Source organism: Bombina bombina, chromosome 6 (genome assembly GCF_027579735.1).
Source record: "Bombina bombina isolate aBomBom1 chromosome 6, aBomBom1.pri, whole genome shotgun sequence".
Lineage (NCBI taxonomy): Eukaryota > Metazoa > Chordata > Amphibia > Anura > Bombinatoridae > Bombina > Bombina bombina.
In genome coordinates, this window is record NC_069504.1 from 1,118,829,364 (window position 1) to 1,118,846,293 (window position 16,930).

Here is a 16,930-nt window from a genome sequence, read left to right on the forward strand (position 1 = left end):
TGTAATGAGATCTGATTATACCTACAGATATAAGATAGACATGTATATGTACACAATGTGATACAGTAATGAGATCTGATTATACCTACATATATAAGATAGACACATGTATATGTACACAGTGTGATAATGTAATGAGATCTGATTATACCTACAGATATAAGATAAAGACACATGTATATGTACACAATGTGATAAAGTAATGAGATCTGATTATACCTACAGATATAAGATAAAGACACATGTATATGTACACAATGTGATAATGTAATGAGATCTGATTATACCTACAGATATAAGATACAGACACATGTATATGTACACAGTGTGATAAAGTAATGAGATCTGATTATACCTACAGATATAAGATAAAGAAGCAGGTATATGTACACAATGTGATAAAGTAATGAGATCTGATTATACCTACAGATATAAGATACAGACATATGTATATGCACACAATGTGATAAAGTAATGAGATGTGATTATACCTACAGATATAAGATAAAGACACATGTATATGTACACAATGTGATACAGTAATGGGATCTGATTATACCTACAGATATAAGATACAGACACATGAATATGTACACAGTGTGATACAGTAATGAGATGTGATTATACCTATAGATATAAGATAAAGACACATGCATATGTGCACTATGTGATAAAGTAATGAGATCTGATTATACCTACAGATATAAGATACAGACATGTATATGTACACAATGTGATACAGTAATGAGATCTGATTATACCTACAGATATAAGATAAAGACACATGTATATGTACACAATGTGATAAAGTAATGAGATCTGATTGTACCTACAGATATAAGGTAAAGACACATGTATATGTACACAATGTGATAAAGTAATGAGATCTGATTTTACCTACAGATATAAGATAAAGACACATGAATATGTACACAATGTGATACAGTAATGAGATCTGATTATACCTACAGATATAAGATACAGACATGTATATGTACACAATGTGATACAGTAATGAGATCTGATTATACCTACAGATATATGATAAAGACACATGTATATGTACACAATGTGATAAAGTAATGAGATCTGATTGTACCTACAAACTCAATCCATTTTATTAGGTTGTGGCTTCAAAACACAAAATCAGCTAATTCATATACACAAATAAGCCTTAAAAAACAATATCATACATTTTATACTCTGCAGCTGGTAAAAAAAAAGTAATTGGAAACACATTAAGGGAAAACAATTTTATAGTATACTGTCCCTTTAACTTGTGTCATATGAGCTGCTGACTCCCTTACAAGGTGTAGTTTCTGTATATGTCTGCACATAGAATACTGAAGCCCTCTTTAGTGGTCCAGGATTTAATGTGGTTTAAAGAATACGAAGATACGCAGATTTATTGTTTGAAATACTGTTTATTATGATAATGCAAGTGCTGATTAAACTACACAGTGGTATCTGAAATATTTACTAGACCATAAGCATCACATTCATTTACATCAGATTGTACTGAGCGTACAGATTGCACTCTGTGTTTACTCCATCAGATGAGAGCAGAACTGTAATATGCTGAAGGCTATAACCCTAATACACAAAAAATAAAGGTCCTGTTTTGTGCTGTTGAGCGTGGCAGGATCATTTGGCGACTGATTATGTGCAACAGTTATAGAAATCATGATATCCAGCACAGATCATATCTAAATAGCAGCACAGTAACATCACAGTTATACTACTTATTAGTTAATTAAAGGGATATAAAACCCAATTGTTTTCTTTCACGATTCAGATAGGCAACTTTAAAATGTACTCCTATTATCAATTTGTCTTTGTTCTCTTGGAATCTTTATTTGAAAAGCAGGAATTAAGCTTAGGAGCCGACCCATTTTTGGTTCAGAACCTGGGTAGCACTTGCTGATTGGTGTCTAAAGGTAGCCACCAATCAGCAAGCGCTACCCAGGTGCTGAGCCAAAAATGGGCCGGCTCCTAAGTTTACATTCAAATAAAGATACCAAGAGAACGAAGAAAAATTGATAAAAGGAGTAAATTAGAAAGTTGCTTGAAATTGCTGCTGTATCTGAATCATGAAAAAAAATGGTTTCATGTCCCTTTAAAAAGACATTTGAGAAAACACAGAGAAATCTGATCATATAAAGCATTTTAGACACTGCATTAAATTGGATCAGGCACACAAATCAGTTTATTAAAGAGGCATTTATTAAATTGACTGAGCATGGTTCTGGCCAAGGGGCCAATAATGAGCAACATATGCTGGTATTTATCTATGTGTTTAACACCTTAGCGAGGGATGCTAGTGCCAAAATAAAATACTCTAAGAAATTACAGAATTTTATTTAAGCATCAGAATGTCCGTTTTATTAGCTGAAGACGTTTTTAAGACTTTCAAGTGACATAAATATATCTCTAAAAAAGTATAAACTGTACAAAAAATAAAGTTTATTGCCAGCTTTGAACATCATGTCACATGGTCAGATAATTACAGCAGACCCGTTACCCACCTTATATCAAAGCAAAATATCTGAGACTAACACCTACTGTGCGTAAATGTACATGAAATATTTCGGCAGTGTAGTGGATCTTTCTTTTTGGTTTTCCAGTTTTGTTCTCCAAAGCTTACTGCTAAGAAGCCTAATATTTTGTATGATTATCATATTTATTGGCCTATTTTCATATAATCTAGTTCGTCTCTTGTCAGCTTGGCCAGTGGTGAGATACGCTACTAAGTTAGCTTCCAATTTACTTCTTGTATCTATTACCTTTGTTCTCATGGTATTCTTTGTTGAAGAGATACCTAGATAGGCACTACTTTTTACGTTTCTGCTTTTTAACAAAAGATACCAACAGAACTGTTTAGGTGACAAATGCCCATCACGCCTTGAGAAAACCGTAGAATGCCCACCGTCATCCCCTTTATCAGAACTGCAAATTCTGTTGTATCCATAGAGACTACATTAAAATAACATTTATGCACACTTACAGGTCCCGTTTTGCAAGTTGTATTTAATGTTTTCGCTATTTCTAGCCGTTAACATTTATTGGGCCATTTAACACAACTATAGATGATAATGATACGAACACGCATATTGCGTACAATTAAATATGAGGAATAGACTTCCTTTCCTGAGGCTTTACAGAATCTGAAGAGTATATGAAGAGATATTCACACACATATATACTTAGCTTTTGTTACTATTGCTGATGTCACCAGAGTATTTCCCTGCAGTTGAACATGTTTTGGCAAATTTTGACCTATTAAACATTGCATCACTTTAAATTATTTGACTGGTTATTAGTCATTTTCCGAAGCCATTGCGTCTACATTCACAAAGTGTTATAGTGGTAACTTTGGTTTCTGATATATTTACTGGGTTAGTAATAAAGCGAACATAAAAGATGTAGATTTGGTGTCAGTTTAAACCGGAGATTGAGTCAAGTATTGTAAATATATTCACACCATGAACAAGTGTAAATAAATCACAAAAACATGTTTTTCACTTGTAGAATGAATCAGTATATAAACAAACAACTAGGTGTAATACTTTTTACTGTTACATAACAGTTGCTAACCTCATCCGGTGAGGACCCCTTGCATTAAAGGGACATACATCAACAAAAGTGCAATCATTTGTATTTTGTTATTTGTTTTGTAAGTACAGATATTTAAGTCGCACTTCTGTTGAAATTTATCTGGAGTAGGAACTGCATGAATGACGTAAATGGCAGGTAACTTTGTCAATCATTTTGCCAAAGAATAATGAAATATGAATTATAGCTCATGTCTTTAAATCCCCTTGTGATTACAAGACTTTTCTGCTATCTTAACATATCAGTCAATTGTGGAGGCTGTGAATACATCAACCCCCTGTTTTCCAACTGCCAAACTCCCTCTACGACTTTCCTTATCTGGAGAAGGCAGTTTGGACTTGTTACTGAAATGGAACAAGGCTAGCCACTATCATTCTGTTGGCAAAGCATGCATTGTTTGCATTATCATTTAACCTCTGCAGATGCCATTTAGGGACAGATATGGAGGCTGAATTATCAAAGGTCTTGCGGACCTGATCCGACAGTGCGGATCAGGTCCGCAAGACCTCGCTGAATGCGGAGAGCAATACGCTCTCCGTATTCAGCATTGTACCAGCAGCTCACAAGAGCTGCTGGTGCAACGCTGCCCCCTGCTGACTCGCGGCCAATCGGCCGCCATCAGGGAGGTGTCAATCAACCCGATCGTACTCAATCGGGTTGAATTCCGGTGATCTCTGTCTGCCTGCTCAGAGTAGGCGGACAGGGTTATGCAGCAGCGGTCTTTAGACGCTGCTTCATAACTGCTGTTTCTGGCGTGTCTGAAGACTCGCCAGAAACACGGGCTCACAAGCTCCATACAGAGCTTGATAAATGGGCCTCATGGAGTGCAATACATTCTTCTTTATTGGAAGGTATGTCCCTAAAGAAAGATTTACACAAGTACAGACTGAAATTTCAACAATTTGGCAAATCCAATAGATAGTTATTTAATTTCGTACAGTTAACCCTCAGCTGCTGAAGTGGGTCACAGCATATTTCATAGCAATACCTTGCAACCTTCTCTACCAGCAAAATGCTTAGAAGACTTTTCATTTCTTCATAAGGTGAACCACATGTCTCTGTGATGTTGGCGCAATTATTCCATAATAGACAGGAAGACCGAACAAACCATAAGGCAGACATTTAGAGAGTTCTCCTCTTTTATATTTTCAGTAATTGTTAACACAGGACAAATAAGATAATTTTATGATTTTATAACTATTATGTTCTTTTAATAATTTTTAATCAGTTCCCACTTTTTCACTTTTTGAGCTATTCAGTGATTTTTAGTAGATACATAATACACTAACCCTTAGAATTGGGCTTATCTTACACTTGTGCTTTTTTCTTCTACAAAAAAACTGTCATCAATGTTAAATTTAAATACAATTAGCTTGTACTATTTTGGCAACGTAACGACGACATTTTAAAATCTGATTGTGCTATTTTAGACATAATTTACAAAAACAAAAAACAGTTCTGTACGTCACAAGAGATCTACATTAGGAAAATCACTGTTATAAAACAATATGGAGTGTAATACAACCGTGTTAAAAAAAAAAAAAGAGAGACGTGATCTGTATCAAACCTTCATACTGATTGCACTGCGCTAACAGAAGACAGGCGTCTGAGATAAAACCTGCGCTCTTGTCTTCTGATTAGAGAACTTAGTCATTGCCCAGGGAAATTCCTGAGACCTGAGTGATTACCGTTTCTTTTCTGAGAATAATTTGAAATTAAAAGGTTGCAAATACTTTGTTGAATAATCCTACTTATACATGGGGATGATAATGAAAAATAGATGTGCATATATCACATGATACTAAACCACTTTTCACTTTTGGAGAAACTAGACGAGTGGTCATACTGGGGAGTGAATGTCACATTTAGTAAAATTCCTTTAAGGATTAGAGGAAGGCAAACCAAGGTGATACCAATCAAAAAGACAATACAGTAAAGAGCTGGTAATATTTCTAGTATTAAATCACAAACACAAATATTTGTGTAAATCTTGTGGAACATTGAGTTCTGATGGAAATGATAAAGAAATTACAATTACAGATCACCCATGGAGATACACCATGAGATCTACGTAACACTACTGAAATCTTCCTCATGTCAAGATGAAGGTCAGGGCTTAGGAAGTCGGAATGAGAGGAGCCCAGTCACTTTCTTCTCTTCCATACTGAAATTAAAAGAGAAAATATTAATTAGTAAATCAGTATCTCTCTGTGTGAAAGATGTGTTATATACAGTACAGTACGTGGTGCACAGGCACCAAATTATACTATGAATTAAATAAAAGGACTTAAAGGGACATTGTACACCAATTGTCATATAACTGCATGTAATAGACACTACTATAAAGAATACTATGCACAGATACTGATATAAAAATCCAGAATAAAACAGTTTAAAAACTTACTTAAGCTTCCAGTTTAGCTCTGTTTAAAAGGTTACTGGAACACCCACTGCAAGTGGGAAATGTCAGACACCCCCCCCCCCTCCCCCTCCCCTTGCATATGAAAAGACCCTTTACACTAACAGAAGCAAGCTGGAGTAGGTATACGTCGGTATTCTCCTAAAACTTTGGGGCTTGGTTAGGAGTCTGAACGTCAGAGCAATGGTATTTAAAATAAGCAAAACTATCCATTTTTTTAAAAAACAAAACAAAAAAAAACAAACTTTATGGGCTTTATAAATAGATCATCAAACAAAACATTTATGCAAATAAAAAACGAGTGTATAATGTCACTTTAGGGAAAATATTTTTAACCACTGTCATCTTAAAAATGTATAATTAACTATAGTGAAATAAAATATCCTGATTTGTAATATTTTAAGCACACCCAGGGCTGCCATCAGGTGAAATGCATTACTGGTGTCAGGGGCACAATGGGTCCCGACCACCAGAGTAGTTCACACTGCAGAGTTTTACTGTGCACAGCTTGTTTCCTTCCCCACCATTGCAGATGAGCGGTGGGAATCCAGGTTGGCAGTAAAAATCAAACTTGTGGGAAGTAATAGAGCCGCAGCTTAAAACATCTGGGAAACTCCAATTCCCAGAGTTGAAGGCTGCTGTGTGCATGTACATCCCTCTGTGTAATAGTTTACACAAATGAGTTGAAGGCTGCTGTGTGCATGTACATCCCTCTGTGTAATAGTGTACACAAATGAGTTGGAGGCTGCTGTGTGCATGTACATCCCTCTGTGTAATAGTTTACACAAATGAGTTGGAGGCTGCTGTGTGCATGTACATCCCTCTGTGTAATAGTTTACACAAATGAGTTGGAGGATGCTGTGTGCATGTACATCCCTCTGTGTAATAGTTTACACAAATGAGTTGGAGGATGCTGTGTGCATGTACATCCCTCTGTGTAATAGTTTACACAAATGAGTTGAAGGCTGCTGTGTGCATGTACATCCCTCTGTGTAATAGTTTACACAAATGAGTTGGAGGATGCTGTGTGCATGTACATCCCTCTGTGTAATAGTTTACACAAATGAGTTGAAGGCTGCTGTGTGCATGTACATCCCTCCGTGTAATAGTTTACACAAATGAGTTGAAGGCTACTGTGTGCATGTACATCCCTCCGTGTAATAGTTTACACAAATGAGTTGGAGGATGCTGTGTGCATGTACATCCCTCTGTGTAATAGTTTACACAAATGAGTTGAAGGCTACTGTGTGCATGTACATCCCTCCGTGTAATAGTTTACACAAATGAGTTGAAGGCTGCTGTGTGCATGTACATCCCTCTGTGTAATAGTTTACACAAATGAGTTGAAGGCTACTGTGTGCATGTACATCCCTCTGTGTAATAGTTTACACAACAAATGAGTTGGAGGCTGCTGTGTGCATGTACATCCCTCTGTGTAATAGTTTACACAAATGAGTTGGAGGCTGCTGTGTGCATGTACATCCCTCTGTGTAATAGTTTACACAAATGAGTTGGAGGATGCTGTGTGCATGTACATCCCTCCGTGTAATAGTTTACACAAATGAGTTGGAGGATGCTGTGTGCATGTACATCCCTCCGTGTAATAGTTTACACAAATGAGTTGGAGGCTGCTGTGTGCATGTACATCCCTCCGTGTAATAGTTTACACATATGAGTTGAAGGCTGCTGTGTGCATGTACATCCCTCTGTGTAATAGTTTACACAAATGAGTTGAAGGCTACTGTGTGCATGTACATCCCTCTGTGTAATAGTTTACACAAATGAGTTGAAGGCTGCTGTGTGCATGTACATCCCTCTGTGTAATAGTTTACACAAATGAGTTGGAGGATGCTGTGTGCATGTACATCCCTCTGTGTAATAGTTTACACAAATGAGTTGGAGGATGCTGTGTGCATGTACATCCCTCTGTGTAATAGTTTACACAAATGAGTTGAAGGCTGCTGTGTGCATGTACATCCCTCTGTGTAATAGTTTACACAAATGAGTTGAAGGCTGCTGTGTGCATGTACATCCCTCTGTTTAATAGTTTACACAAATGAGTTGAAGGCTGCTGTGTGCATGTACATCCCTCTGTGTAATAGTTTACACAAATGAGTTGAAGGCTGCTGTGTGCATGTACATCCCTCTGTGTAATAGTTTACACAAATGAGTTGAAGGCTACTGTGTGCATGTACATCCCTCTGTGTAATAGTTTACACAACAAATGAGTTGGAGGCTGCTGTGTGCATGTACATCCCTCTGTGTAATAGTTTACACAAATGAGTTGAAGGCTGCTGTGTGCATGTACATCCCTCCGTGTAATAGTTTACACAAATGAGTTGAAGGCTGCTGTGTGCATGTACATCCCTCTGTGTAATAGTTTACACAAATGAGTTGAAGGCTGCTGTGTGCATGTACATCCCTCCGTGTAATAGTTTACACAAATGAGTTGAAGGCTACTGTGTGCATGTACATCCCTCTGTGTAATAGTTTACACAAATGAGTTGAAGGCTGCTGTGTGCATGTACATCCCTCCGTGTAATAGTTTACACAAATGAGTTGGAGGATGCTGTGTGCATGTACATCCCTCCGTGTAATAGTTTACACAAATGAGTTGAAGGCTGCTGTGTGCATGTACATCCCTCTGTGTAATAGTTTACACAAATGAGTTGAAGGCTGCTGTGTGCATGTACATCCCTCCGTGTAATAGTTTACACAAATGAGTTGGAGGCTGCTGTGTGCATGTACATCCCTCCGTGTAATAGTTTACACAAATGAGTTGGAGGCTGCTGTGTGCATGTACATCCCTCTGTGTAATAGTTTACACAAATGAGTTGGAGGCTGCTGTGTGCATGTACATCCCTCTGTGTAATAGTTTACACAAATGAGTTGGAGGATGTAGATATCATGTAAAATAATTTGGGCTAAAGCCCTGTGCTGCCCCCTCCCCCAAATGCAGTGAATTGAGCAGGGGTTGTTTCTTAAAGTCCTACATAGCACTGTCAAGAGAAAATGGCAGAAGCCCAATTCAGAGTAAAGATGATCATCTGAATTCACCATTGTTAGTAAGTTCTACAACTTAAGATGCTGGGTAAAATATTGTATAATATTTAATTGGCCTCTCAGGGGCTGAGCAATGCACAACAATGTAGGTGCACCTGCCCCAATGGACAAATGAGTTGTTCTCGAAAAGGTCACAGTTCATCTGTCTCCTAGACAAGGAGAAATCATTTTCCCTTTCTCCGATCATAACAGGAGCAGACCTGTGTGCAGCTTGTTTTGTTTTTCTTTTGTGATAGCAGCAGCAATGTGCTTCATTAAAAAAAACAAATAAAAACAATTCTAATACAGTTCTGCTGCGCTCACAAAACAATCGTAGAGCTCACTGCACACAAGTCTGCTCACTATGGGCCAGATTACAAGTGGAGCGGTATTTAACGCTCCCGTTTGTGCACTAACTCCACTAGAAGAAAGCTCTTTGGGTAGTACTCGTATTACAAGTTGAAAGTAAAAAGTTTTCGCTCACACACTAACTTGCGCAAAAAGATGAACTTTGAATATTGTGATCACATTAACGTATTCCCCGATAGAAGTCAAAGGAGCAAAAAAGTGGAGAAAAAAAACACCCTACTCAGACGAAAACCCGATCGCATATTCTCAAGTGCGCTAACCCAACATAGAAATATTCATATTTCACATTCCAGTTCTTCATTACATAGCAGAATATGTTCTATATGCTAATAATTTATTCAAATTTGCGCATTTGCTGGCGTGCGATAAATAAGTGGCTGGTTATTGCTACTGCAATCAAGTGTTATATACTTTATTAAAAAATAAAGATAGTAGCATCTTTATTTTTTAGATAAAATAACTGCAATAAGCAGTTATGAGGGTTTAAAATTGGTGGGTTAGGGTTGTTAGTGGAAGAAAAAAAAACGGCACTGAAAAGTGCCTTTACATTGCAGTCTATGGGAACTGCATGTTCCCAGTAAATATAAATGCTAATATGTGTATAAACACATTTTAACACAAAAATATATATATGTATATATTCATATACACATATATTTACAATTTTTGCTACCATAGCTGTGCGACTTATCTCGTGCTGTGAGCTAGCGTTCACATTGCACTAAAATTGTAATACCAGCGCATATTTGCGTGTGCTGGTATTATTCAGTGGAGTACAAATATTGCTTTTGCGAAAGCAATATTTTGCGCTCCACTTGTAATCTAGCCCAAAATAAATTGATTGATTCAAAGTTGTTAAAATCATTGCTTTAAAGGGTGGGAATGACTTTTCTGATGACAAAATTTACCCTGTTCATATTCAGTAATAATAATAATCTAGCAATGTCCCTGTCAGCTGATTAATTCCTGTGTCAGCAAGTAAGCTTATGTTCTGTCTATGAGTGAGAGCGGCTCATTTCTGTGGCAGTTGTTTTTAATTGTGGTTAATCTATAATTTAATATATTTGTAATGGTTAAAAATGTAAATTTGTATAGTGTTTATTTGTTTTCAACAAAAGCTATCAATATTTCATATGCATAATACCATTTGTGGCTAGGTATTAGGGCCTCAGGATGTTGAGGGGCGACAATGACATTTGTGGGCAGGGCTGTGTTGGAAGGGGGCAAGGCCATGGGTGGAAATTAGGGACATTGTGGCCATACCTGGAAGGTCGGTGGGAGTCTAGGCAGTTTGTGGGCGTACCAGGGTAGTCAGTCTATGGGCTGGTCTAAGGGACATTCTGCAAATGAGACATATGGCTGGCTCTGAGGGATAGCGGGACACACCTCTCAAACAGAGACAGCTTGGAGGTATGTATATACACACACATATATATATAGATAGATAGATAGATAGATATTTTACACACACACACAACACATAGAAAATCTGTAACTCTCTTACAAGCACACAGCTAGGGGCCTGGGTCCCTAAACTACAGCCACACAATGACCCAGGGAGGAAGAGCCCTTGACATAGTCCTGGGTCTATCACCATTTGGCAAAATGCTGTAACTAACACATCCATTTTGCTTTTAATCTAGTTGTGTGCCAGCAAGAGGGTGCCAGACTTTCTGTGTGTTGTGTTAATTATTTTGTAATTTTCCCCATGGGCCTTGCACCCAAGCTTGTATGGGGTTAACTTCCTGATGAAACAACCCATGCTAGGTTGAGAAACGCGTTGCATTATTTTAAATTTTGCTTGCTATTGTTTTAAACTTATCAATATTTGTTTTAATAAACTGAACTTGTTTTATGCAAGCTTTGGTTCATTACCTTCTATAGCAGTTTTACACACTGCTTCTGACTATCCATCAGCACATATTGTGACAAAGATCCCCCTGCACTATCTACTCTGCACCTGGAGAGGTTTAGCTGGTACACCTTAAGATACCAGCCAGCTCCTACTAGTACATAGGTGTACTTGGGCCAATTGTGAGTACCCATTTGGCTTTTTTTCTTTGATTTCACATATATGGATATATTGATGCACACATGAGGCGCCCCTCTTGTTCTTTATTATTATCGATACAGCTCTGGCTTTGTCTATGAGGAGGAGAGCAGCCTAATTGCTTCATTGTGAGATCATCTGGTTCTACTGAAAGGGTTAGCTGGTACACCCTAAGACTCCAGCCTGCACCTACCAGTACATAAGTGTACTATAGTCGCATGTGAGTACCCACTTGGCTTACTTGATTTACATCACTATATAGCATATTGATATGCACATGAGGCGCCCCTCTTGTTCTCTTTATCTTTTAGATAGATATTATACTCTGTAAAGTACAGTATGAGGCATTTTTATATTCAAGTCATAATTCATACCTGGATATCAGCCATTTTTTTTAGAAAACGTTCAGCCATCTTGGGTCCATTCTCCATAGTTGGTATATTGAGAATCTAATCAAAGTAAAACATACATCTGTTAGTGCTCTTCTGAACTTAATCCAATTTCAAGGCAAAACTGATCTTTACAAGATGGTTGTGTAATTTGTACCATGTATTAGAGGAGACTGCCCAGATTACTTGCAAAAAAAACCCCCCAAAAAATGACTTTCACTAAATAATATTTAAATGATGGTTTAAAGTATAAAGTTCTTATTTACTGAATTGTGTCCTATAATGCTTTTTTTATTTGCTTATATTTACCAACATTGTTATTTTATTTTCTGAAGACCATGTTTTACAAAAACAGCTGCATGAAAACAATATTAAATATGTAAATAAAAATAAATCTGAACAAAGAACATAATTCACATGAAAGTTTGTAATTAGAATGCAACTGTAGTTTTACAATGATAATTATGCCAAACATTTTAAATTAAATAATATTCAGACACCGACAAAATATGCACTCCCAAAACTCACTACGGCTGGAACCAGTGGCATATTTAGGTTTTGTGCTGCCCTAGGCACTCAAAAATCTGCTGACCTCCCCCTTAAAGGCTTTAGGCCTTTTTTCTCCTTAATATGTTTTTGGGTCAGTGTGTAAAATGTTTTTTGTTGGCTAGCAAAGCACTTGCATACAGGTGGGTTGAATTGCATGCATCTCATACCATTTGCTCCCTAAAAGAAGGGAGAGAAAAGAAGGGGAGGGAAGAAAAGGGAGAGAAAGGAAAGAAGGAAGGGAGAGAGAGAGAGAAGTGGGGAGGAAGAGGAGAAAAGGGGGGGAGGGAAAGGAGTGAAAGAAAGGAGCAAGGGAGGAAGTTGGGAGAAAGAAGGGAGGGAAAGAAATAAGGGAGGGAGTTGAAGGAGGAAGGAATGGAGGTAGAAAGGGAAAGAAGGGAGAGGCGAAGGGAGGGAAAGAAGAAGACACTTTAAAACAATCACTGCCCTTCACATGACATACATTCATTATCATTATTCAAGTAATGAAACTTTTTAAGTGTCTGTTTACTATTTACTCTGTGGGTTCATGAATGCAGAGAAAGCTAGCTATTAGTAGCTAACATACCTTAGCACTGAGAGTTTATGATTAGACATCACATTAATGCAGAGAAAGCTAGCTAATAGTAGCTAACATACATTAGCGCTGATAGTTTATAATTAGACATCACATGAATGCAGAGACAGCTAGCTATTAGTAGCTAACATACATTAGCACTGAGAGTTTATGATTAGACATCACATGAATGCAGAGAAAGCTAGCTATTAGTAGCTAACATACATTAGCGCTGAGAGTTTATGATTATACATCAGATGAATGCAGAGAGAGCTAGCTATTAATATCTAACATACATTAGCGCTGAGAGTTTATGATTAGACATCACATGAATGCAGAGAGAGCTAGCTATTAATAGCTAACATACATTAGCGCTGAGAGTTTATGATTAGACATCACATGAATGCAGAGAAAGCTAGCTATTAGTAGCTAACATACATTAGCGCTGAGAGTTTATGATTATACATCAGATGAATGCAGAGACAGCTAGCTATTAGTAGCTAACATACATTAGCGCTGAGAGTTTATGATTAGACATCACATGAATGCAGAGAGAGCTAGCTATTAATATCTAACATACATTAGCGCTGAGAGTTTATGATTAGACATCACATGAATGCAGAGAGAGCTAGCTATTAATAGCTAACATACATTAGCGCTGAGAGTTTATGATTAGACATCACATGAATGCAGAGAAATCTAGCTATTAGTAGCTAACATACATTAGCAATGAGAGTTTATGATTAGACATCACATGAATGCAGAGACAGCTAGCTATTAGTAGCTAACATACATTAGCGCTGAGAGTTTATGACTAGACATCACATGAATGCAGAGAGAGCTAGTTATTAGTAGCTAACATACATTAGCGCTGAAAGTTTATGATTAGACATCACATGAATGCAGAGAGAGCTAGCTATTAGTAGCTAACATACATTAGCGCTGAGAGTTTATGATTAGACATCACATGAATGGAGAGAAAGCTATTAGTAGCTAACAGACATTAACGCTGAGAGTTTATGATTAGACATCACATGAATGCAGAGAGAGCTAGCTATTAGTAACTAACATTCATTAGCGCTGAGAGTTTATGATTAGACATCACATGAATGCAGAGAGAGCTAGCTATTAGTAGCTAACATTCATTAGCGCTGAGAGTTTATGATTAGACATCACATGAATGCAGAGAAAGCTAGCTATTAGTAGCTAACATACATTAGCGCTGAGAGTTTATGATTAGACATCACATGAATGCAGAGAAAGCTAGCTATTAGTAACTAACATACATTAGTGCTGAGAGTTTATGATTAGACATCACATGAATGCAGAGAAAGCTAGCTATTAGTAGCTAACATACATTAGCGCTGAGAGTTTATGATTAGACATCACATAAATGCAGAGAAAGCTAGCTATTAGTAGCTAACATACATTAGCGCTGAGAGTTTATGATTATACATCACATGATTGCAGAGACAGCTAGCTATTAGTAGCTAACATACATTAGCGCTTAGAGTTTATGATTAGACATCACATGAATGCAGAGAGAGTTAGCTATTAATAGCTAACATACATTAGCGCTGAGAGTTTATGATTAGACATCACATGAATGCAGAGAAAGCTAGCTATTAGTAGCTAACATACATTAGCAATGAGAGTTTATGATTAGACATCACATGAATGCAGAGACAGCTAGCTATTAGCAGCTAACATACATTAGCGCTGAGAGTTTATGACTAGACATCACATGAATGCAGAGAGAGCTAGCTATTAGTAGCTAACATACATTAGCGCTGAGAGTTTATGATTAGACACCACATGAATGCAGAGAGAGCTAGCTATTAGTAGCTAACATTCATTAGCGCTGAGAGTTTATGATTAGACATCACATGAATGAAGAATGCTAGCTATTAGTAGCTAACATACATTAGCGCTGAGAGTTTATGATTAGACATCACATGAATGCAGAGAAAGCTATTAGTAGCTAACAGACATTAGCGCTGAGAGTTTATGATTAGACATCACATGAATGCAGAGAGAGCTAGCTATTAGTAGTTAACATTCATTAGCGCTGAGAGTTTATGATTAGACATCACATGAATGCAGAGAAAGCTAGCTATTAGTAGCTAACATACATTAGCACTGAGAGTTTATGATTAGACATCACATGAATGCAGAGAAAGCTATTAGTAGCTAACATACATTAGCGCTGAGAGTTTATGATTAGACATCACATGAAAGCAGAGAGAGCTAGCTATTAGTAGCTAACATACATTAGCACTGAGAGTTTATGATTAGACATCACATGAATGCAGAGAGAGCTAGCTATTAGTAGCTAACATACATTAGCAATGAGAGTTTATGATTAGACATCACATGAATGCAGAGACAGCTAGCTATTAGTAGCTAACATACATTACCGCTGAGAGTTTATGACTAGACATCACATGAATGCAGAGAGAGCTAGCTATTAGTAGCTAACATACATTAGCGCTGAGAGTTTATGATTAGACATCACATGAATGCAGAGAGAGCTAGCTATTAGTAGCTAACATTCATTAGCGCTGAGAGTTTATGATTAGACATCACATGAATGCAGAGAAGGCTAGCTATTAGTAGCTAACATACATTAGCGCTGAGAGTTTATGATTAGACATCACATGAATGCAGAGAAAGCTATTAGTAGCTAACATACATTAGCACTGAGAGTTTATGATTAGACATCACATGAATGCAGAGAGAGCTAGCTATTAGTAACTAACATTCATTAGCGCTGAGAGTTTATGATTAGACATCACATGAATGCAGAGAGAGCTAGCTATTAGTAGCTAACATTCATTAGCGCTGAGAGTTTATGATTAGACATCACATGAATGCAGAGAAAGCTAGCTATTAGTAGCTAACATACATTAGCACTGAGAGTTTATGATTAGACATCACATGAATGCAGAGAAAGCTATTAGTAGCTAACATACATTAGCGCTGAGAGTTTATGATTAGACATCACATGAATGCAGAGACAGCTAGCTATTAGTAGCTAACATACATTAGCACTGAGAGTTTATGATTAGACATCACATGAATGCAGAGAGAGCTAGCTATTAGTAGCTAACATTCATTAGCGCTGAGAGTTTATGATTAGACATCACATGAATGCAGAAAAAGCTATCTATTAGTAGCTAACATACATTAGCGCGGAGAGTTTATGATTAGACATCACAAGCTGATCTAAGCAGTGCACAGACGCATCCAGTCTGTTTGTTACTAAGACCTGCAATAAGCAGACCCACCACAGCTGATAAGGGGAGGCAGCATATCGGCACAAGGTCTTCTCCTCCAGCCTCGACTTGGAAGCATATCCCCGGGCAACGGTTTAAATGAGCACTGCCTGTGAAGAGTGACCTTAATTAGTGCACGTGCCTTGTCTTCTCTGTAAACGCCTGCACTTTATCGCTCACTGTACTGTGTGCTGGCTTTTAGAGAGAGGATAGGACAGATGTGCTGCCCCCCAAATCTGCTGCCCTAGGCACCGGCCTTGTTGGCCTAGGCAATAATACGCCTCTGGCTATAACAATTTGTCCAATTTATCCAAACGAGTTCATATGTTATTACCACAGTCTATTCACTAAAGTCAGCTCATCTCTCCATAAATTAAAGGAATAATATATTTTTACTTTGCGGCATCAAACATATTTTGAACAATATTATACATTTGTGAAATTGAATGTTCCTGCCATGAATAAAACTACTATTTGTTTGTTATGTTTATGGAGGTGTGTCCCAGACCACCAATGATGTGGGAGCAATCTCTACCTAGGGAGGATGTGTGCACAAACATCCACAAACTGTTCGTTTCAATGTCATTTTAAATAAATATTATAGTCGTGTTTAATTACTGCTCTTTCATATAAATGGAAGACTTTTGAGTTTAATGAGAATTTTAGGCTTAG

The 16,930-nt window shown here is 37.4% G+C and overlaps 1 protein-coding gene across 1 annotated transcript in view; it reads right to left on the bottom strand.

The window, feature by feature from the left end:
- Nucleotides 1-1,404: 1,404 nt before the first annotated feature.
- The window catches only part of BCAT1 (branched chain amino acid transaminase 1), a 240,047-nt gene continuing 224,521 nt past the window's right edge, over nt 1,405-16,930 (bottom strand). The window contains exons 10-11 of the mRNA XM_053719082.1: nt 11,867-11,941; nt 1,405-5,776 (exon numbers count right to left, since the gene is read on the bottom strand). Of these exons, the coding sequence (XP_053575057.1) occupies nt 5,729-5,776; nt 11,867-11,941 (123 nt within the window). The 3' untranslated portion in view covers nt 1,405-5,728. The remainder of the gene's footprint in view (nt 5,777-11,866; nt 11,942-16,930) is intronic.